Source organism: Morchella sextelata (assembly GCF_020137385.1).
Source record: "Morchella sextelata strain SCLS chromosome Unknown scls_22, whole genome shotgun sequence".
NCBI classification, from domain to species: domain Eukaryota; kingdom Fungi; phylum Ascomycota; class Pezizomycetes; order Pezizales; family Morchellaceae; genus Morchella; species Morchella sextelata.
In genome coordinates, this window is record NW_025408637.1 from 1020499 (window position 1) to 1035624 (window position 15126).

General features: G+C 50.1%; 5 protein-coding genes across 5 annotated transcripts; 2 read left to right on the forward strand and 3 right to left on the reverse strand.

The window, feature by feature from the left end:
- Positions 1–2765: 2765 nt before the first annotated feature.
- On the reverse strand, positions 2766–4477 carry H6S33_007167 (uncharacterized protein; the record flags this gene model as incomplete). Its single annotated transcript, XM_044838519.1, has 4 exons — positions 2766–3406; positions 3469–3580; positions 3653–4170; positions 4216–4477. The coding sequence occupies 4 exons, from the start codon at positions 4475–4477 to the stop codon at positions 2766–2768; spliced, it is 1533 nt and encodes a 510-aa protein (XP_044689331.1).
- Positions 4478–4507: 30 nt separating this feature from the next.
- H6S33_007168 (uncharacterized protein) lies at positions 4508–6301 on the reverse strand (the record flags this gene model as incomplete). The annotated part of the gene is made up of 2 exons (XM_044838520.1): positions 4508–6198; positions 6253–6301. 2 exons carry the CDS (start codon positions 6299–6301, stop codon positions 4508–4510), a joined length of 1740 nt encoding a protein of 579 aa, XP_044689332.1.
- Positions 6302–6713: 412 nt separating this feature from the next.
- On the forward strand, positions 6714–7259 carry H6S33_007169 (uncharacterized protein; the record flags this gene model as incomplete). The annotated part of the gene is made up of 2 exons (XM_044838522.1): positions 6714–6774; positions 6832–7259. The coding sequence occupies 2 exons, from the start codon at positions 6714–6716 to the stop codon at positions 7257–7259; spliced, it is 489 nt and encodes a 162-aa protein (XP_044689333.1).
- A 323-nt stretch (positions 7260–7582) lies between these two features.
- On the forward strand, positions 7583–9213 carry H6S33_007170 (uncharacterized protein; the record flags this gene model as incomplete). The annotated part of the gene is made up of 5 exons (XM_044838523.1): positions 7583–7675; positions 7940–8179; positions 8233–8469; positions 8545–8762; positions 8814–9213. 5 exons carry the CDS (start codon positions 7583–7585, stop codon positions 9211–9213), a joined length of 1188 nt encoding a protein of 395 aa, XP_044689334.1.
- Positions 9214–11114: 1901 nt separating this feature from the next.
- Positions 11115–13539, reverse strand: H6S33_007171 (uncharacterized protein; the record flags this gene model as incomplete). The annotated part of the gene is made up of 6 exons (XM_044838524.1): positions 11115–11375; positions 11441–11535; positions 11641–11866; positions 12086–12190; positions 12246–12914; positions 12967–13539. The coding sequence occupies 6 exons, from the start codon at positions 13537–13539 to the stop codon at positions 11115–11117; spliced, it is 1929 nt and encodes a 642-aa protein (XP_044689335.1).
- Between the last annotated feature and the right edge of the window lie 1587 nt (positions 13540–15126).

Here is a 15126-nt window from a genome sequence, read left to right on the forward strand (position 1 = left end):
CATCAATTACCAGCCGTCACCAGGTACTCATGCCCAATCACTCGCCCGCCTCCCATTCACGCTCCATCACTCGCCTCTTTCATCACCCACTATCACCCACTCATGCGAGATCACTCGATCCAATGTCATCATCATTGGTCACTCGTTGGCAGGGTTAGGGTTATCAGCAGCCATGTACCCCGTCCGACACTTTGATTGATTACTTCATACCCCATCCGACGCGCTATATAATAGATGACACAAGCTAATGCAGCCAGAACCGACCGAGGTGCAATACGGGAGACCATAGAGGATTCAAATATAGCGTATCGAGCCGGAGGTTGTGAGAGCCTGAGGACCCCCGCACTGCTTCCTTTCCCTGCACGCTCCTTATTCCCAGCTCCTCCTGCGTCTCCCTGTCGCTCACAGCCTCCCCATGCGAGCCAGAGCTGTTGAGAACCCTTGTCCGCTTAACTGCCCTCTGTTCTACCCTCTCCGCCTCCTCCTTCTCCGCCTCGGGATATTCCGTATCTCCTTCAGCCTAATCCCTCGCCCGCTTCTTCGCACTATGCCGCCGAGTCTTTCTGCTCCCTGATCGGTTCCTCAGCACTATCTCAATACCCCTCCGACACGGCTCAAGCGGTAACTCTACCGTCCACCGGCCATCTTCTGTCGCATCGCGGAGCAGGTTTGAGACTCGCAAAGAAGGGTCCGGGCCGGTGGTACGCGCCAGGAGGGTCAATACGGTGAGCTATGCGCGGCAAAGAGAGGCCCACTCGGAGGGGAAGAAGGGCATACATATTTCGGGCCATCCCGCCCCACGCCCTCAGACGCGAGGCGGAAGAGCTCAATAGTGGCAGTTAGAGGGCCCACCCATGGCCACTCGGCTATGTTGCAGGCCCTACGGAACCCTGTGAGGCGCCCGGGCGACGAAAAGTGTGTGATGAAGCTGTGTCGTCGTCAGCCTACTCCGCTTGATTCTCCTACCCCTCCTTCTCTCCCGGTGCTCCTCCTCCTGCGGGCCCCTCTATCCATACCTTCCCCGCGACCCGTCCCGGGCGCCGCGGGCGTGATGCCTTGGCGCCAAGGATAGAGTTCTATGCCTGGTTGGTGGGGCTGTAAAAGAAAAGAGGGTCCTTCTCCCGTTTTCTCCATGCCCGCTGTTGTTGCTGGTCCGCTTGTTCGGGCTGATTGCTCGCGGGGCGGCGCTTGGGGTGTGAGTGCATCGGGGGGGGGGGGTTGGTTGGCCGGATACCTACCACCAGCTCGGGGCCACAAGCAATGACATCCCAGGCCTTTTGAATTTCCCCACAGATACTCCGGCTTGTATGTACAGCCCCGGCGCCCTTGTAGCCGCTTGAAAGATCCCCTCTCAGCACAAGCGACTAACCCCCCATACCCACGTCCTGTCTCATATGCAAGCCCCGCGGCTCACGCGAGGAATGTCTCAGGCTCCTGCAGGTACGATCTGTGGGTCTGTGTGCGACAGCGGGTAGGTAGGTGAGTTTCAAACCGGGCTGTGCTGAGCTGCAGGGCGCGATGATGCGGGGTTTTCACCACGTTCACGCACGGTCCAGCCTGCATCAAGGGCTGACTCATCACCTTACCACGGCAAACAGCTCCCGACACCCCCACCGCACTCCCCCACCCCCCCCACCTCCCACGCAACATAGCTAGACGCCCTCCAGCCATGAACATCTGCGCTCGAGCCACATTCTCACGCCGCGTAGTGTTTGCGCGGAGGGCCAGGTTGTGTTGTGGTGAGTTCTGTTTCGGTGCATGGGACGGTGGGCGGTGGTCGGTAGACGTAGAGGCCGCGGACGAGCGCGGAGTTTTTCTTACGGGCGTCTTTCTGTCTACATGCGGCGGCGGTGTGTCGGCGGGGGTGGAAGAGAGCGCATCTCACAGGCTGGGGAGGGATGGGGTGTTGGTTACGACGAGCGCCGCACTGACTGCCTACTACCCAATAAGAGCATGCCTGAAGGATGTCTACCCACCCGCCACCCCTCGAGCAGTCTTCTCTCGGACTGTGCTTCGACATAGATATATAACGGCTTCTTTCTTTCCAGCAGCTAAGATGAGCCAGCGGCATTGGGTTGCAGCAACAACAACCCCTTCCGACAGTCCGGCCGCGATTTGTGTGCGCGCGGATGGCGGGTTGGTATCGTTAGGGTCGGGTGCGGCGTTACTGGTCTCGACCTCCCCGCAGACATTTCCGGCCGACGGTTGGCCGGCTGTTGTGTTCACTCTCGACGATATTTTTTTTTTTTTTTGTGTTTAATTCATTAATGGTATGCAGACCGTAGTCTATGACGATATCGCACGACCTAAGAACTACAATGGCGGAAATCGGGGTGTGATCGGAGCCGCACGGATGTTGCACTATGTAGAGTACGGTTAGCGTACAACCTGTTTAAAGAAGCCGCCTTTGGAAAAAGGTATATTCATATGCAGGCGCTTTATATGCAATCCCGTAGTCCTACCAGGTTTAAATACAAGCGTAATGCACTAAACCGGCCGTGTTTAAAATAAGACGGCATCGCTACGGTATTCTTACGGCCTTTTTGAAAGAAGCGTTTGGTCAGTGGTAATCCTCTGGTATTCCTCATCAAATGATAGTAATACCGGTTAGATCCTATTGTTTTACACAGACGCATGCTCACAAACACCGCCTCCGTACTACCTATTTTAACAAATGTTTATTTCACATTGATACGGTCGCAATACGGAGAAAATACAATGGTATGTACTGCATATATTGATTACATAATTTCGACAAACCACTCTCAAATGAAGTGCGGGACGAAGGGGTTGTACCACCACGAATCGTCAGACTTCTTGACAAAGTGTAGAATTTCAGGATACAGCTCCTTGATACCAACGACAACTATAGACCCTGCTCGATCCAGTTTAAGTACAGGAAACGGGGTAAGCTCGACCTCTTCCGCCTCAACCCTCTGTAACAACGTCAAAGACAAGTATGCTCTCCGCAAGGACCCTATTGTCAAAGTGAATATGGCATCAACACGATAGAACCCCACCGGGTTGTTTTCACGTAATAAACGAACAAAACCGCCAATCACCACTGTGAAATCATGCTGGCCGTCTACACGGACACTCGCATGTGGCTTTCCTGTGAAATAATGCCAATAATGAATCCTCGCTCTCATGTTGTGATCGATATCAACATTATGTTCTGCTTTATATAACTGCTTCAATCCTTGAAGATTGTTCTCCTTGTTAGATATACTCTTCAGCGTGAGCGGACGACTTGTCTTTGCCGATAGGAATAGTGAGTTTTTCACATCGATATCAAAGGCGGTGCTATCGTCTTGGTCGGCTTCTGCTAGGGCATGCCCTAGAAAGCGGACCTTCAGCGTGGGGTACTTCTTGACAATATTTTGAACTTGTTTGGAAATTGCCAGGTCTGGAAAGGTATCGTCCAATAAGAAACGGATCGTTTGGGTGGTGTTAATCAGCTTCAATAACTGCAAGTCCGTCTCGTGGAATTTGTATGTCCAGCATGCTGTTTAAAGACTTTATGTTTCTGCTCTCCCATGGCCGTGGTCGCATTAAAGGTGGTAGCAAAGTTGATGACGTCCTCGGAATAGTGGAGCCCCAGGTGTATATTAGGGCCTCTATAAGCTATTTTACGCGGTCACTGGAAACTCACTTGGTAAACGCCAATGTACATCTCCTTTTGTTCCTCCCGTGTCAACGATTTCTTCAACGTTAGATGAACGGTCTTTGCCAGTGTATATGACGTATGGAGAATATACAGCCTTGCACTGAGTTGGCGCGCACCTGTCCCGGCAGAGTAAAACATTGACTTAATTCTACTCTCGATACCTGCCTTTAGGTATGGCTTGTCCGAATTATGGGTATGGTGCTTAGAGTTCTCGTTGCTAAAGAGATGCATCAATACGAACTGGTTCATAATCGCCATACGGCCGTGTTCGCTGAAGACCATTGAGCCCTTGTGGCTAACAGGATTTTGAGGCTGTCCCCATCCGTAAGGCACATCCACCTCGTTCCACACCTCACGGTAAGCCACGATGCCCACGGGTGAAAGCATACCATCTATCAATGCTTCGGAGAAGTACTTGCATAGACGGAGTTCGGCATGCATTGGATCGTTAGGATTGGAACGCCGGGGATCCAACATGGGATAGCATCTGGTGAAGTACGGCCCTTCAACCGTCAATCCAACCTTCTGCAGTGCCGCCGCCTACCCACTTTTTGTGCCGGTTTCCATAGCCGCCTGGTAGAGCATCTTGGTCGGCGCCCGATATCTCCCATTTAAAAGAACATCTTGCAGCAGATCTCCGCGGGCGCTGTCGTAGACAAAGCAATATCTACAGCTGTATTCTGCATTATGAGTCTTATTCCCTGCGTTCTGGTTCTGCTGAGGTAAATCCCCGGTAAACAGAAGCGGGAAAGCCGATATAAATACCGAATCACCATTTTGGAAGTTAGCCTTGAAGCCCATCCCAGCCATTTCGCTATCTTTCTTCAGGCAAGCTGACATTTACAGTTCATTTGACCCAAACGGCCCAAGCATCAGAACGAACATGTTGGCCATTTGGGATCGTGAGTTGTAATCGAGCCCAGCAGGAGTTATGTACATTCCCTTTAGACTGGGATATGCATTGCGGTATAGACCGAAACCATCTAGAAAGGTTGAAAACTGAACCGACATGTGGCGGCGTACCGCTCCTTCTTTGGCAACGAGCGTGTTCAGAACATACTCTCTCGTGAGGTGGATAAGCTCGTTCTCTGCCGCTAGCCTGTGTCTCTTATGTACTGGCCGAGTGAAGGGTCTTCCCCAATGAGAGTAAACAATCTTACGCACACAGAATGTAGGTGGATACGGCAACAAGCTATTGCGGAGGCTTTCCGGTGACTCGTAATCCGTGAAGTAGCCCCATTCTTTGGACAGTATACTGGAGCACGGGATAATATCTGTGCTTTCGAAAAGAACCAATTCTGGGAGTCCCGATGGGTAGGATGGATACGCGTCGTTTACTAATGGACCCCTATTGAATTCCGCTGGAATGTGGCTTACTGGTAGTAGGCGGTTCACAACTGCTAAGTAGGATCGCTGAGTAGAATAAGTCCCTTGTGGCGTCTTCCTACCATCAATGCCTATTGCTTTGACCCGCGCGTAAACGATATCTCCTGTGCTATCGCGGTATTTGATGCAATCAGATGGTAAGAGAATGTTTTCTGAAGCTCCTGCACCAGCCGACCCATCACGTGACGATGATCCTTGCTCTCCTATTTTGTCAAAAACCCCAGAGGTAGAGCGTACGCTCTCCATCCAAGCATCTCCGTGCCATAATTCCGTCGGGTTTTCAACAATCACTCCCATATCTATGTGCAAGTTGTGCCGTATCTTTGGGTCGCTCAGCCAAGGCTTGCAATACTCTGTTGTATCGAAATAATATGCTAGTCGATGGTCTTCTGTTTTGGGTGTAGTAACATCTAAATTTAAGCCGACAGGGCAGGCTTTAATTTGCGATAAAGGGAGCGATCTCCGGGTATTCTCTCTGAGAGTCTTTATACTCCTCGGTAATGTTTGCAAACCTTCGACGGTAGCAAATGCCAATACTTCCGTTAGAGCTGTATATTGCGATCTCGAAATATCAGAGCTGGTGACAAATAACATCATTGCAATATGGAAATCATTCACTGCACTGTTCTTCGAGTTCTCTGCCGGGCCGTCAGCAACTGTTTCTGTGACGGCGCGCCTTTTGGGGTCCTCCTCTTCTAAAATAGGCTCTGTATTTGGTGTAGCTGTAGTGTCAATCGGGCTCGTTTCTGTTTCTATCGCGACCATTTCAATCGGAGCTGTGGCCACTTCCACGCCCCCTCTGACGAGCTCATCCCCCGGCTCTTCCTCTACCACTGTCTCTTTTTCGAATACTATATCAGCACCAATATCCTCTGCATTCTCTGTGTCACCCGCATTAAAGTCTTCTTCCCCGTTCAAATCATCTCTGTAATTGACACCCATGATGTTTGTAGAAAGCTGTTGAAACGGTAGGCGCCCAGGTAATGAAGACTCAGGGGGACCAATATCCTCTTCGCACGCCATAGCGGCAGCATCCTGGGACTGATCTTCATAGACATCGATTTCGTCAAGTGGTACATCTCCAGGTGATGTTGCTTGCGGTGGGGTAAAAGCTCTTGCTGGACGTCCACCAAGCCTCAATAGCACTGATACATCTCGTTTTGGCAGCAATCACCCGATGAGAATAGAGGCACGCTTACAGCCGCGTTTAGGTGTGGGGAGATGTGCAAGATTTCCTCGGCGCTTCATTTTCTGCGATATGGGTCCTGTGGGGGGGAGTGGGGGTGGTGATGGTGGTGATTGAGCTGAACGCGGTTCAGCTCCCACCACTGGGAGCCTCATTCCTCAGTGCGATCATATAATCTCACTCGATATTTGATGTTTTTGGGCGATTTTGGTTGGGTGTCGCGTTGCTACGCGGAGTTGATCTTCACGTCAGTTTAAGGTTGCTCCCTAGTGAGGTCGGACCCTGGCTCAGCCCTGCATTCCAGGGTGATTGAGCCTCAATTGCGGCATAGGCATGCATTAACGAGGGCTCTCCAGTTTAAACTTGCACTCCAACACATCACCATACATCACTCTTCATCTTCATCATCCATCATCACTCATCTCTCAAATCATCGATAATCACTCATCTCACCTCTTCCACGTTCTAACCACCATGAGCGAGTATATCGATGGCATTGATATCTCCAAGGAATTTGGCATGGCGCGTATGATCTGTGAGTTCCGTTTGTCTCATTAACTACATGTACGCGTATGGTATTAAATTCGTGTAGACGTTGATGGAGATGCCCGAATCGACAACCAATGTCCTTCCAGCTTTGATGTCACCTATAGGCTCGGCAAGGCCTTGAGCTCCGATTCAACTACAGCCAGCCCTGTCTGGGGCATCGCACTCCAAGACGGATACTTGCACTGTGGGTGGATCAGAGACCCATACTTCCATTACCTTCTACGCATTATCGACTTGGGATATATCATCGAATGTACCCTACATTCACGCAAGAAATTCTACTGGGAGGACGAGGACTGTTACCATGGCAGTGTTATGTGGGAGGTCGTTGGGAAGGTTAAGAAAGAAGAAGAGGTGGAGGATGAGTATAGCGTCATGGTTAAGGAGGAAAACGCGGATGATAATGACAACGAAAACATTGGGGGGGGTGGTAGCGGAAACGGGCAGAAGCAGGAGGACAAGGAGAATTAACAGGAGCGCAACGGCCAATTTCATGCTATGTCTGTGTCAGAGATTAAATACTCGTGTCAAAATCAAATGATAATAGATGTGGTTTTGAGTCCTGTACCTGTACTAGAACGAATTTAAATTGATAAATCTGTAAGGGTGCGATCTACGGGGTCCTGTCAGGTCACATGATCAACACGCGAGCGAGCGAAGCTATCCCTACAAGGGAATGTGCCAATCAAAACAAACTTGAGGTTCACGAATCACAAACCTCCCCTGACAACTTCATCTTTCTCTACACGTGAACATATTATCACCACATGCATCAAATTATCACCGCAGCCATAATGTCTGTGCCTGGACCTGTGAGAACACCTAAGAGGAGATTAGTAGCCGCCAGCGGCAATGTGTCTGCCTCTAGACACGGCGCTCATCAATCCGTTAGTCCAACGCCTAATTTCCTACGACGTGCTAATCTCAACCAAAATATTTTTAACCCTGCCTCGATATATGAAACTTCCCCATCGTCTCCTAACTTCCCTAACAATACTTTTGAATATTCACAGACAGTTGGGTGTACACCCATACAGACGCAAAGCCAGAGACCCGCACAGGTCCAGGTCCAGAGCCAGAGCCAGGGCCAGAGCCAGGGCCAGAGACAGAGCCAGAGCCAGAGCCAGAATCAGAATCAGAATCAGAATCAGGCACCTAGCCAAGGCACTCGTGGTAATGTTACATCAGGTAATCGTGGTGGTGGTGTTCACGCACAGAAAGTTCCCACACGCCCGGTTGTTGTCCCAGCACATGCAGCGGCTCAACCGATCCCCTTCGTCCCACAGCCAGCGCCCGTACAACAACCGCGGGTCGTTCAACAGCAAGAAATAGAAGAAGCACAAGTGGCTGATGGTGAGGAGCCAATCACTGAAAAAGAATATGTCGTTCGCGTAAGTTTCCGGGACTACATTGAGATCCTATCATGTACTGATTCTTCATCTAGGTGCCTGACGGTATGACCGCCGAGGAGACACATGCTGCACTCGACAAGGTCCTCTATGCCAGCAGTGCAGTCAAGCGTCCATATAATAGCAGCAGACTTGACGCAGAATTTGGCGACGGGGGAGAATTTTGCAATGCTATTATATCTCTTTCCCGGCTGTATTTCTGTCGGTACCTACAGATCCATGATGACCAAATTGTCGTGATCATAAACAAATCCTCAGCCAATAAAGTCGAAGTGAACTCCAGGGGATATCGGGATGCCTATCAGCGAATTCTGTGTTGGTGCAAGAATTGGTTTTCTATCTACTAGGCCCAGGTAGATGATCTGCAAATGAAGATTGAGTCGGAAAATGCCTGGATTTCGGCTCTTGAGGGGAAGTATCTCTGTGATGCATACGCTGCTTATTATAGTTTTGAGAATTTTTTCCGGTTGATGGGGACTACTCGTGCTGTCGTCGACTGGAAGACTACCCTTGAGCAGCCAAAGGCAGGGCCCCTCTATAAGACAATCTTTACCTACTCACTGGTGTAAGGTCCGTGTTATATAAGGCTTTCTCGAACACAGCTGACTGTCTGCAGATATTCTCATATGGGGCGTCATGATCCCCTGAAATTCAATAGGACAAATTGCATGGATAAGATTCGGCTCATTGGCATCAGGCCTCAATATAATGATATAGGGCTTGATATCGTGATTCTCCTGCCCAGCAAGCCACCTAGCAAGGTCCGGTTCCGCAAAACGAAGGATAAAGATCTCCTTACCAACGACGAAGCCTTCATACCTTTCTCAGACGATGAAGGAGAAGACAACGCGGAAGAGGGCTCTGATGATGCCACCAACGCTGCTGTTATAGCCGCCAACCAGGCTGATGAACCGTATCGCGCAGACGAGAACGAGATAGCGGAAGCACAAGAAAGTCAAGAAGTAGAGGAGGAGGAGGAGGAGGAATATGACAATGGCTTCGTGGATCCGCTGTAGGTGCGAACGCTTTTTTTTATTTTTTTTATTTTATTATTTCTTTTCCTATCTTCCCCGTTTATTCTGATGCCCGATAAGCGGGTCCATTCTTTTTTTTTATTCCGTTACCCTTAGATCTTTCTCTTTCGGCGTATTTTATTATTTTTTTTTATTTTTTTATGTATTACGATATCGTACCAGCTTTTCTCTATTTCTTTGTGTTTGGCGTATTGTATTTTCATACCTTTTTGTTCCATAAATGTTAGATGTACAGATACATGTACGTGTATGGTTTGGTGGTCTGGGTTGTCGTTTAGATTTTATGGTGTCGCGAATTCAATGGTGTTGATAACGAAAGAAGTTAGCACCACCAAGAAAGTGGGGGGGGGGGGTTTTACCCTAGAAGCCCACACATGCAAATGCCAGTCCCTCCCCTTCATGACCTTTGATGTTCCTCGCCTCCTTCCTTTCTTAGGCATCTCCCCTCTTCTACCAATCATTTTCACCACCAGGCATCATCAGCATCACAACTACAACCAACAATGTACGTTTGCGAACAAAAAATCTCAACTCTATTAATAGTGCAGGTTTATCATTCTCGCACTTACAAAGGTATTTGAACCCAAACCAAAACTTCACATACTAACATCGAATGGTGTAATATACATGTAGGTATGAGGCGTACTTCATTCATCAAGTGGATCCGTATGAATGTCGCGGTAATTCTCATGTATTCTTGTTTTTCTTATCATTTGACGCGTCAACACATACTAAAATCACTCGTTTTGACAGGAGATCGTGTTTTTGTGTACATGTATAGGTATGCTTTTCTCCTTCATTTGACGCGTCAACACGTACTGACACTTTGTTTTGACAGGAACGAAACCATTGTGTTTGTGTACATAGAAGTATGTTTTTTCCCCATCATTTGTCGCGTCAACGCGTACCGACATTGTTGTTCCTGCAGAAAATATAGAAAAATCGATTCTCGAATGTGCTTGTTTATAGGCCATTGTATGTTTTCTCTATCTTTTTAACGCGTTAACACATACTGACATCTCACTTGCAGAAAAATCGTTAAGAAAATCAGCAGGCGAATGTATAGGTATGTTTGATCCTGCTCTTTTCTGTAAATAAATGCTAATATCGCTTAGTTCGCAGTCTGAATAGTTATTATATCTTTTATTGCACATTATCGAAAAAGTCCTGTTTGTTTTTGTATTTAGGGTTAGGGGTGTGGACATGTAAATTATCGTTGAATATTTAGAATAGAAATAAAATATGCATCAGCAAACCCACAACCTCCGCCAGACGCTCTGGACGCTCGAGGCGCCCAGGGCGCTCGGTAGACAAACTGCCTCTCCAGAGAAGCAGCAGAGCGTTCCTGGCGCTCCCTGGCGCATCGCATTCCGTCCTGGCGCGCACTAGGCTACTCGCGCGCCCTGGCACGCACTAGCCCTCCCAACGCGCCCCGACAGTGATACGCTTACCCCGACGGAATGCTCTCTCGCCTGACGCTCTCTCGACGGAATGTTCTCTCGCCTGAGACTACTACCTATCTCCTGGATGCTCCTGGAGCTCTCGCGAAGCCTCAGGAAGCGTTTTGTCCGCTCCTGAACCTCTCTGACGACTCCTGGGCATATCGCTAATGCTTCTGGAGCACTCCCGGCTGCTCCAGCGGCGCCCGACGTACCGCATTTTACCTTTCAGCGCCATGTTTTTACCAGGCATACTACTCTTTGCTTTAGTAGGCACTGCTTTGCAGAGCATCCAAAACCGTGATTCTATTACTAAATACTAACACTACAAGCGTCTTGAAATCGCCAATCGAATATAATACAGGTATATAGGTATCTCTCCAAAGCACTCGCCGCTGCTCTCCAAAGCACTCGCCATTGCGCTCCAAAGCGCTCGCCGGTGCGCTACAGATCCTTTTCCTCCTCCCCTCCCTCGCGATCCTCATCTTCATCCTCCTCGCCTTCCTCTTCCGCTTCAATGCCCCGAAGTTGAGCCTGAACCACCTCTTCCTGGCCGCCACCGTTGTCGGAGTTATCCCCTGGAGCACTCGGGGGTGCTCTCCGAGCATTTCGGAATGCCGCAAGATCCGCCGCTAACGCTTCGTCGTCCTCGCTAAATCCATCTTCCGGTATCACCTCAATAGTGATACCCTTCTTCTCTCGTATCTATCAAGGTTAGCCTCCGTATGCAGAAGAGCGCTGCGCCATTGTAGCACCCATCTATAACATACCTTCTCCCGGAGGTTATCCTTGATCACCTCCAACGTTGCCTCCTGATTCTGCCTACTCCTCCCCTTCCATGTGTTGCTCATCCTGTTGAACGTTTCTACTCGTGTGCAATGTCAGCGCGCGAATCCACTATAGCTCTGGGAGCATCTGTTACTGCTCTCAAAGCACTCGCTATAGCTGTAAGGGGATCAGGGATGCTTACTGACAACACTCTCATTCTGTGACTGGAAATGGTCAGGCTTCACGTATATTCCCGTTGACCATGCCCGAATGCCATGCCAAATTGCAGTGGATATCAGGCAAATAAATGTAGGGGTAATCCGCTCTAGGAACTCGGGGTCTTTTACCCCTCGCATCCTGACCCCATCAAAGTATTTATAGTACAATATGTCGATAATCTCTGGCGCAAGAAACCGTAGACGGTAGGTCTAGTATCTGTTAGCAGCGTTCGCGAGTGCTCTCCAAGCATTCCGGGTGTCCGGGTGCTCTCCGAGCATTGACACCCGAGTGCTCTCTGGTCATTGACACCCGAGTGCTCTTTTAGCACCCCCAGGTGCTCTCTAGGGATTGATCATACCTCGTAATGCTGCGCAGGGCTCAAGAAACCGATCATTCTTTAAAAGATACTCTACTTGAGCAGCCCTCACCTCAGGACTCGAGAGCTTTTCAAGCCCATAGATGGTCGAATCCGCCAGGCGCCCTTTAACCTCGTGCATCAAGTGCGAACGGACTCGGGAGTGTAGACTTCTGACCTATCGTTGTCAATTACGCTTCCAGAGCACTCGTCAACGTTTCAAGGGCATTCACCTGTTTGATAACGACCTCGTCCAGATCTACCGCACATCCCACCCTGCGACTGGCAGCTGCCCACATGTTCACTACCAGTACCGAAAGCCTCGCTGCAGGTGGAAAAGGCTCATGTAGAAGAGTGTGGTCCCCGATTAGCGTGCTGCACTCCTTCTCAATCCTCTGAGCCTGCATTGAGAGAACGTTTGCACTCCTCGAGCTAGGTAACAAGGATCTCTGAGATAGGTTGCTCGCATGAATGTTAACAGTGCTCTCAAAGTGGTCGTCAGTGCTATCGGGAATACTACTAACCTCGCTTTCTGCTATAGGAGCATTTCCTTCCCTAATAGACGACGAAAGCTGTGCAATATCGTAGACTCTTGGTTGCGCTTCTGGTAAATATACCTGAGGGCTTGAGGGAATCAGGGGACTGCTCATAGAGCTCTCGCCAATGCCCTCAAAAGGCGGGGAGGAACGATAGGGGCGGTAAGTAGGTGAGGACTCCCCGTATCGAGAGCGCAATGAGGAAAGATCGATATGGCGCTTCGAAGAGCTGTAATCATGATAATAAACAGGTTCAGAAGGCCTAGACTGTGTGGGTATTGGCGGTGCTCTCTGGGATGCATTCTGGCTGGGTGCCGAAGTGGGAGCTGCTCTCCGTACTACCTTTGCACCCGGACGTGCTCCCCTCTGAATCGTTAGCGTTTTGTCCTTAACATTAATGGGTGTGATGGAGTCGAACCTGTACCACATCCACCGACACGTCGGAGGAAGCAATAACCTCCGCTACCACTCCGGTTGGTCTCCTCCGAGCATTGCCCAGTGCTCTGGCAGTAGTCGGCTGCACTGTACGAGGCCTCTTCCCCGTACTCTGGGATCTCTGCTGAGTGGAGGCTTGAGGTTCTTCCGACTCCTCTGGGTCATCCAGATTCTCCTCAGAGCTCTCCTGGGCATTCTCTGGGGAGTCATCATACTCCGAGTGGCTGGTATCGGTGGTTTCCTCCACCTCTGGCACATCCTCCTGATGCTCCTGCACTTCAACGCTGTCAGTATTGCCATCGGGGAGATGGAATTCTACCCTTCTAGGGCTGCTTCTTCCAGTGGATGTGTCGGTAGAACACAGAAGCCCTTTACGCGCTATTGGGGCGGTTGTCGACTGACTACTCCGAGTGCGGGCTGGCAGTGGAGTCAATGGTCGGCAAGGTATCTCAGACTTGTCAGTCAGTAAATCTTCATGTTCTTCAGGTCGTCTTGGGAGTCGTGGGCGCTTTGGGGCAAGAGGTGCTGAACCGGAGGAGCGCTTGGTGGGAGCCATTCTGATGGCTAGCAGGAATATGCTCAGTGCTCTAGGAGCACTCGCGGTATCTTTGATTAGAAATCAATTCTTGGCGAGAAAATTTGCGCCGCTAATCAAGAAGAATTTGCACGGCTAATCCTCCTATGGCAGGGATCCGCTCAACCGCATCATTTGTAATCACTCGTTTTACTGCACTTTGCACTTTCTGAAGCAATACCGAGTGCTCTGAGAGCAATCTAGGAGTTTGACTCGACTCTGAAATAAAAGCAATGCAATTACGACACGGAATAATCTAATCTAATCTAATCTCATCTAATCTCATCTAATCTCATCTAATCTCATCTAATACGACAAATCACATCCATTGATATATGCTCGCAAGACAAAGGAAATCCAAAACATCAAATCGTACAGCACCTCCATCTCAGTAGCACTCGCGAGTACTCAGAGAGCACTCCATACTGCTATTCAAAAACCCATCAATTCATATATGCTCGCAAGACAAAGGAAATCCAAAACATAAAATCGTACCGCACCTCCTCCATCTCAGTAGCAGTCGCGAGTGCTCAGAGAGCAATCTGTACAGCTTTTCAAAGGTTAGTAGTGAGAAATCCGCAGGAAGAGTGGTGAGAGACTATACCAAAGGAGACTAATGATGCCCACCACCATCACCACCACCACCGCCTCCACCGCCTCCAGCTGGCCCACCACCTCTACCACCACCACCACCACCGCCTCCACCACCGCCTCCAGAAGGTCCACCACCACCACCACCACCACCACCGCCCGGAGGTCCGCCCGGAGGAGGAGGAGGAGGAGGAGGAGGAGGAGGAGGAGGAGGAGGAGGAGGTCCGCCCGGAGGAGGATTACTACCACCACCACCACCACCACCGCCGCCCGGAGGAGGATTACCACCACCACCACCACCACCACCGCCGCCCGGAGGAGGATTACCACCACCACCACCACCACCACCACCACCGCCCGGAGGAGGATTGCCACCACCACCACCACCACCACCACCACCTCCAGCAGCAGCCGCGAGTGCGTCAGCAGCTCTCTTGGCTGCTATCCCGGCAGGCGTCCAGATTACTCCCTGTGCAAAGTTTGCGTCAGCAACCCCTACACCCAGAGGATACTTCCTCAGGTATTTGGGGTCTAAGTCGTCGATAGCATCCTGCTGTCTATCGCGACGTCTAACAAGAGTCTGGATTAGCCTTTGATTACTGGCATCAGTTCTGGGCAAATATACCCTCAGTCCTTTAGCATTTATGCGGTGATTTCCCTCCTCGTAATCAGAGTCCTCTGCTGGAATATCGATCGTGGTGTAATCTTCTTCCTCGATATGAGGGAATGCTCATGTCAGCGGCGGTGTTTCAGCACCACCCAAATTAGCACCCGCACCGGCTCTGTGGAGTACCGCCAGTATCCTCCGAGGCCTGCCAATGCTATTCTTCAACCAACCCTCGACCTCTTCCGAATCAGTGATCTGCACCTCCATCGGCCGAACAGGAGGATTGGATGCCAGTGGAACATTATCGAGTGCTCCCCAGATACTCCTGATTGCTCTGCCGGGTGGGGTGTGCTTCAGGATCAAATTGCAGA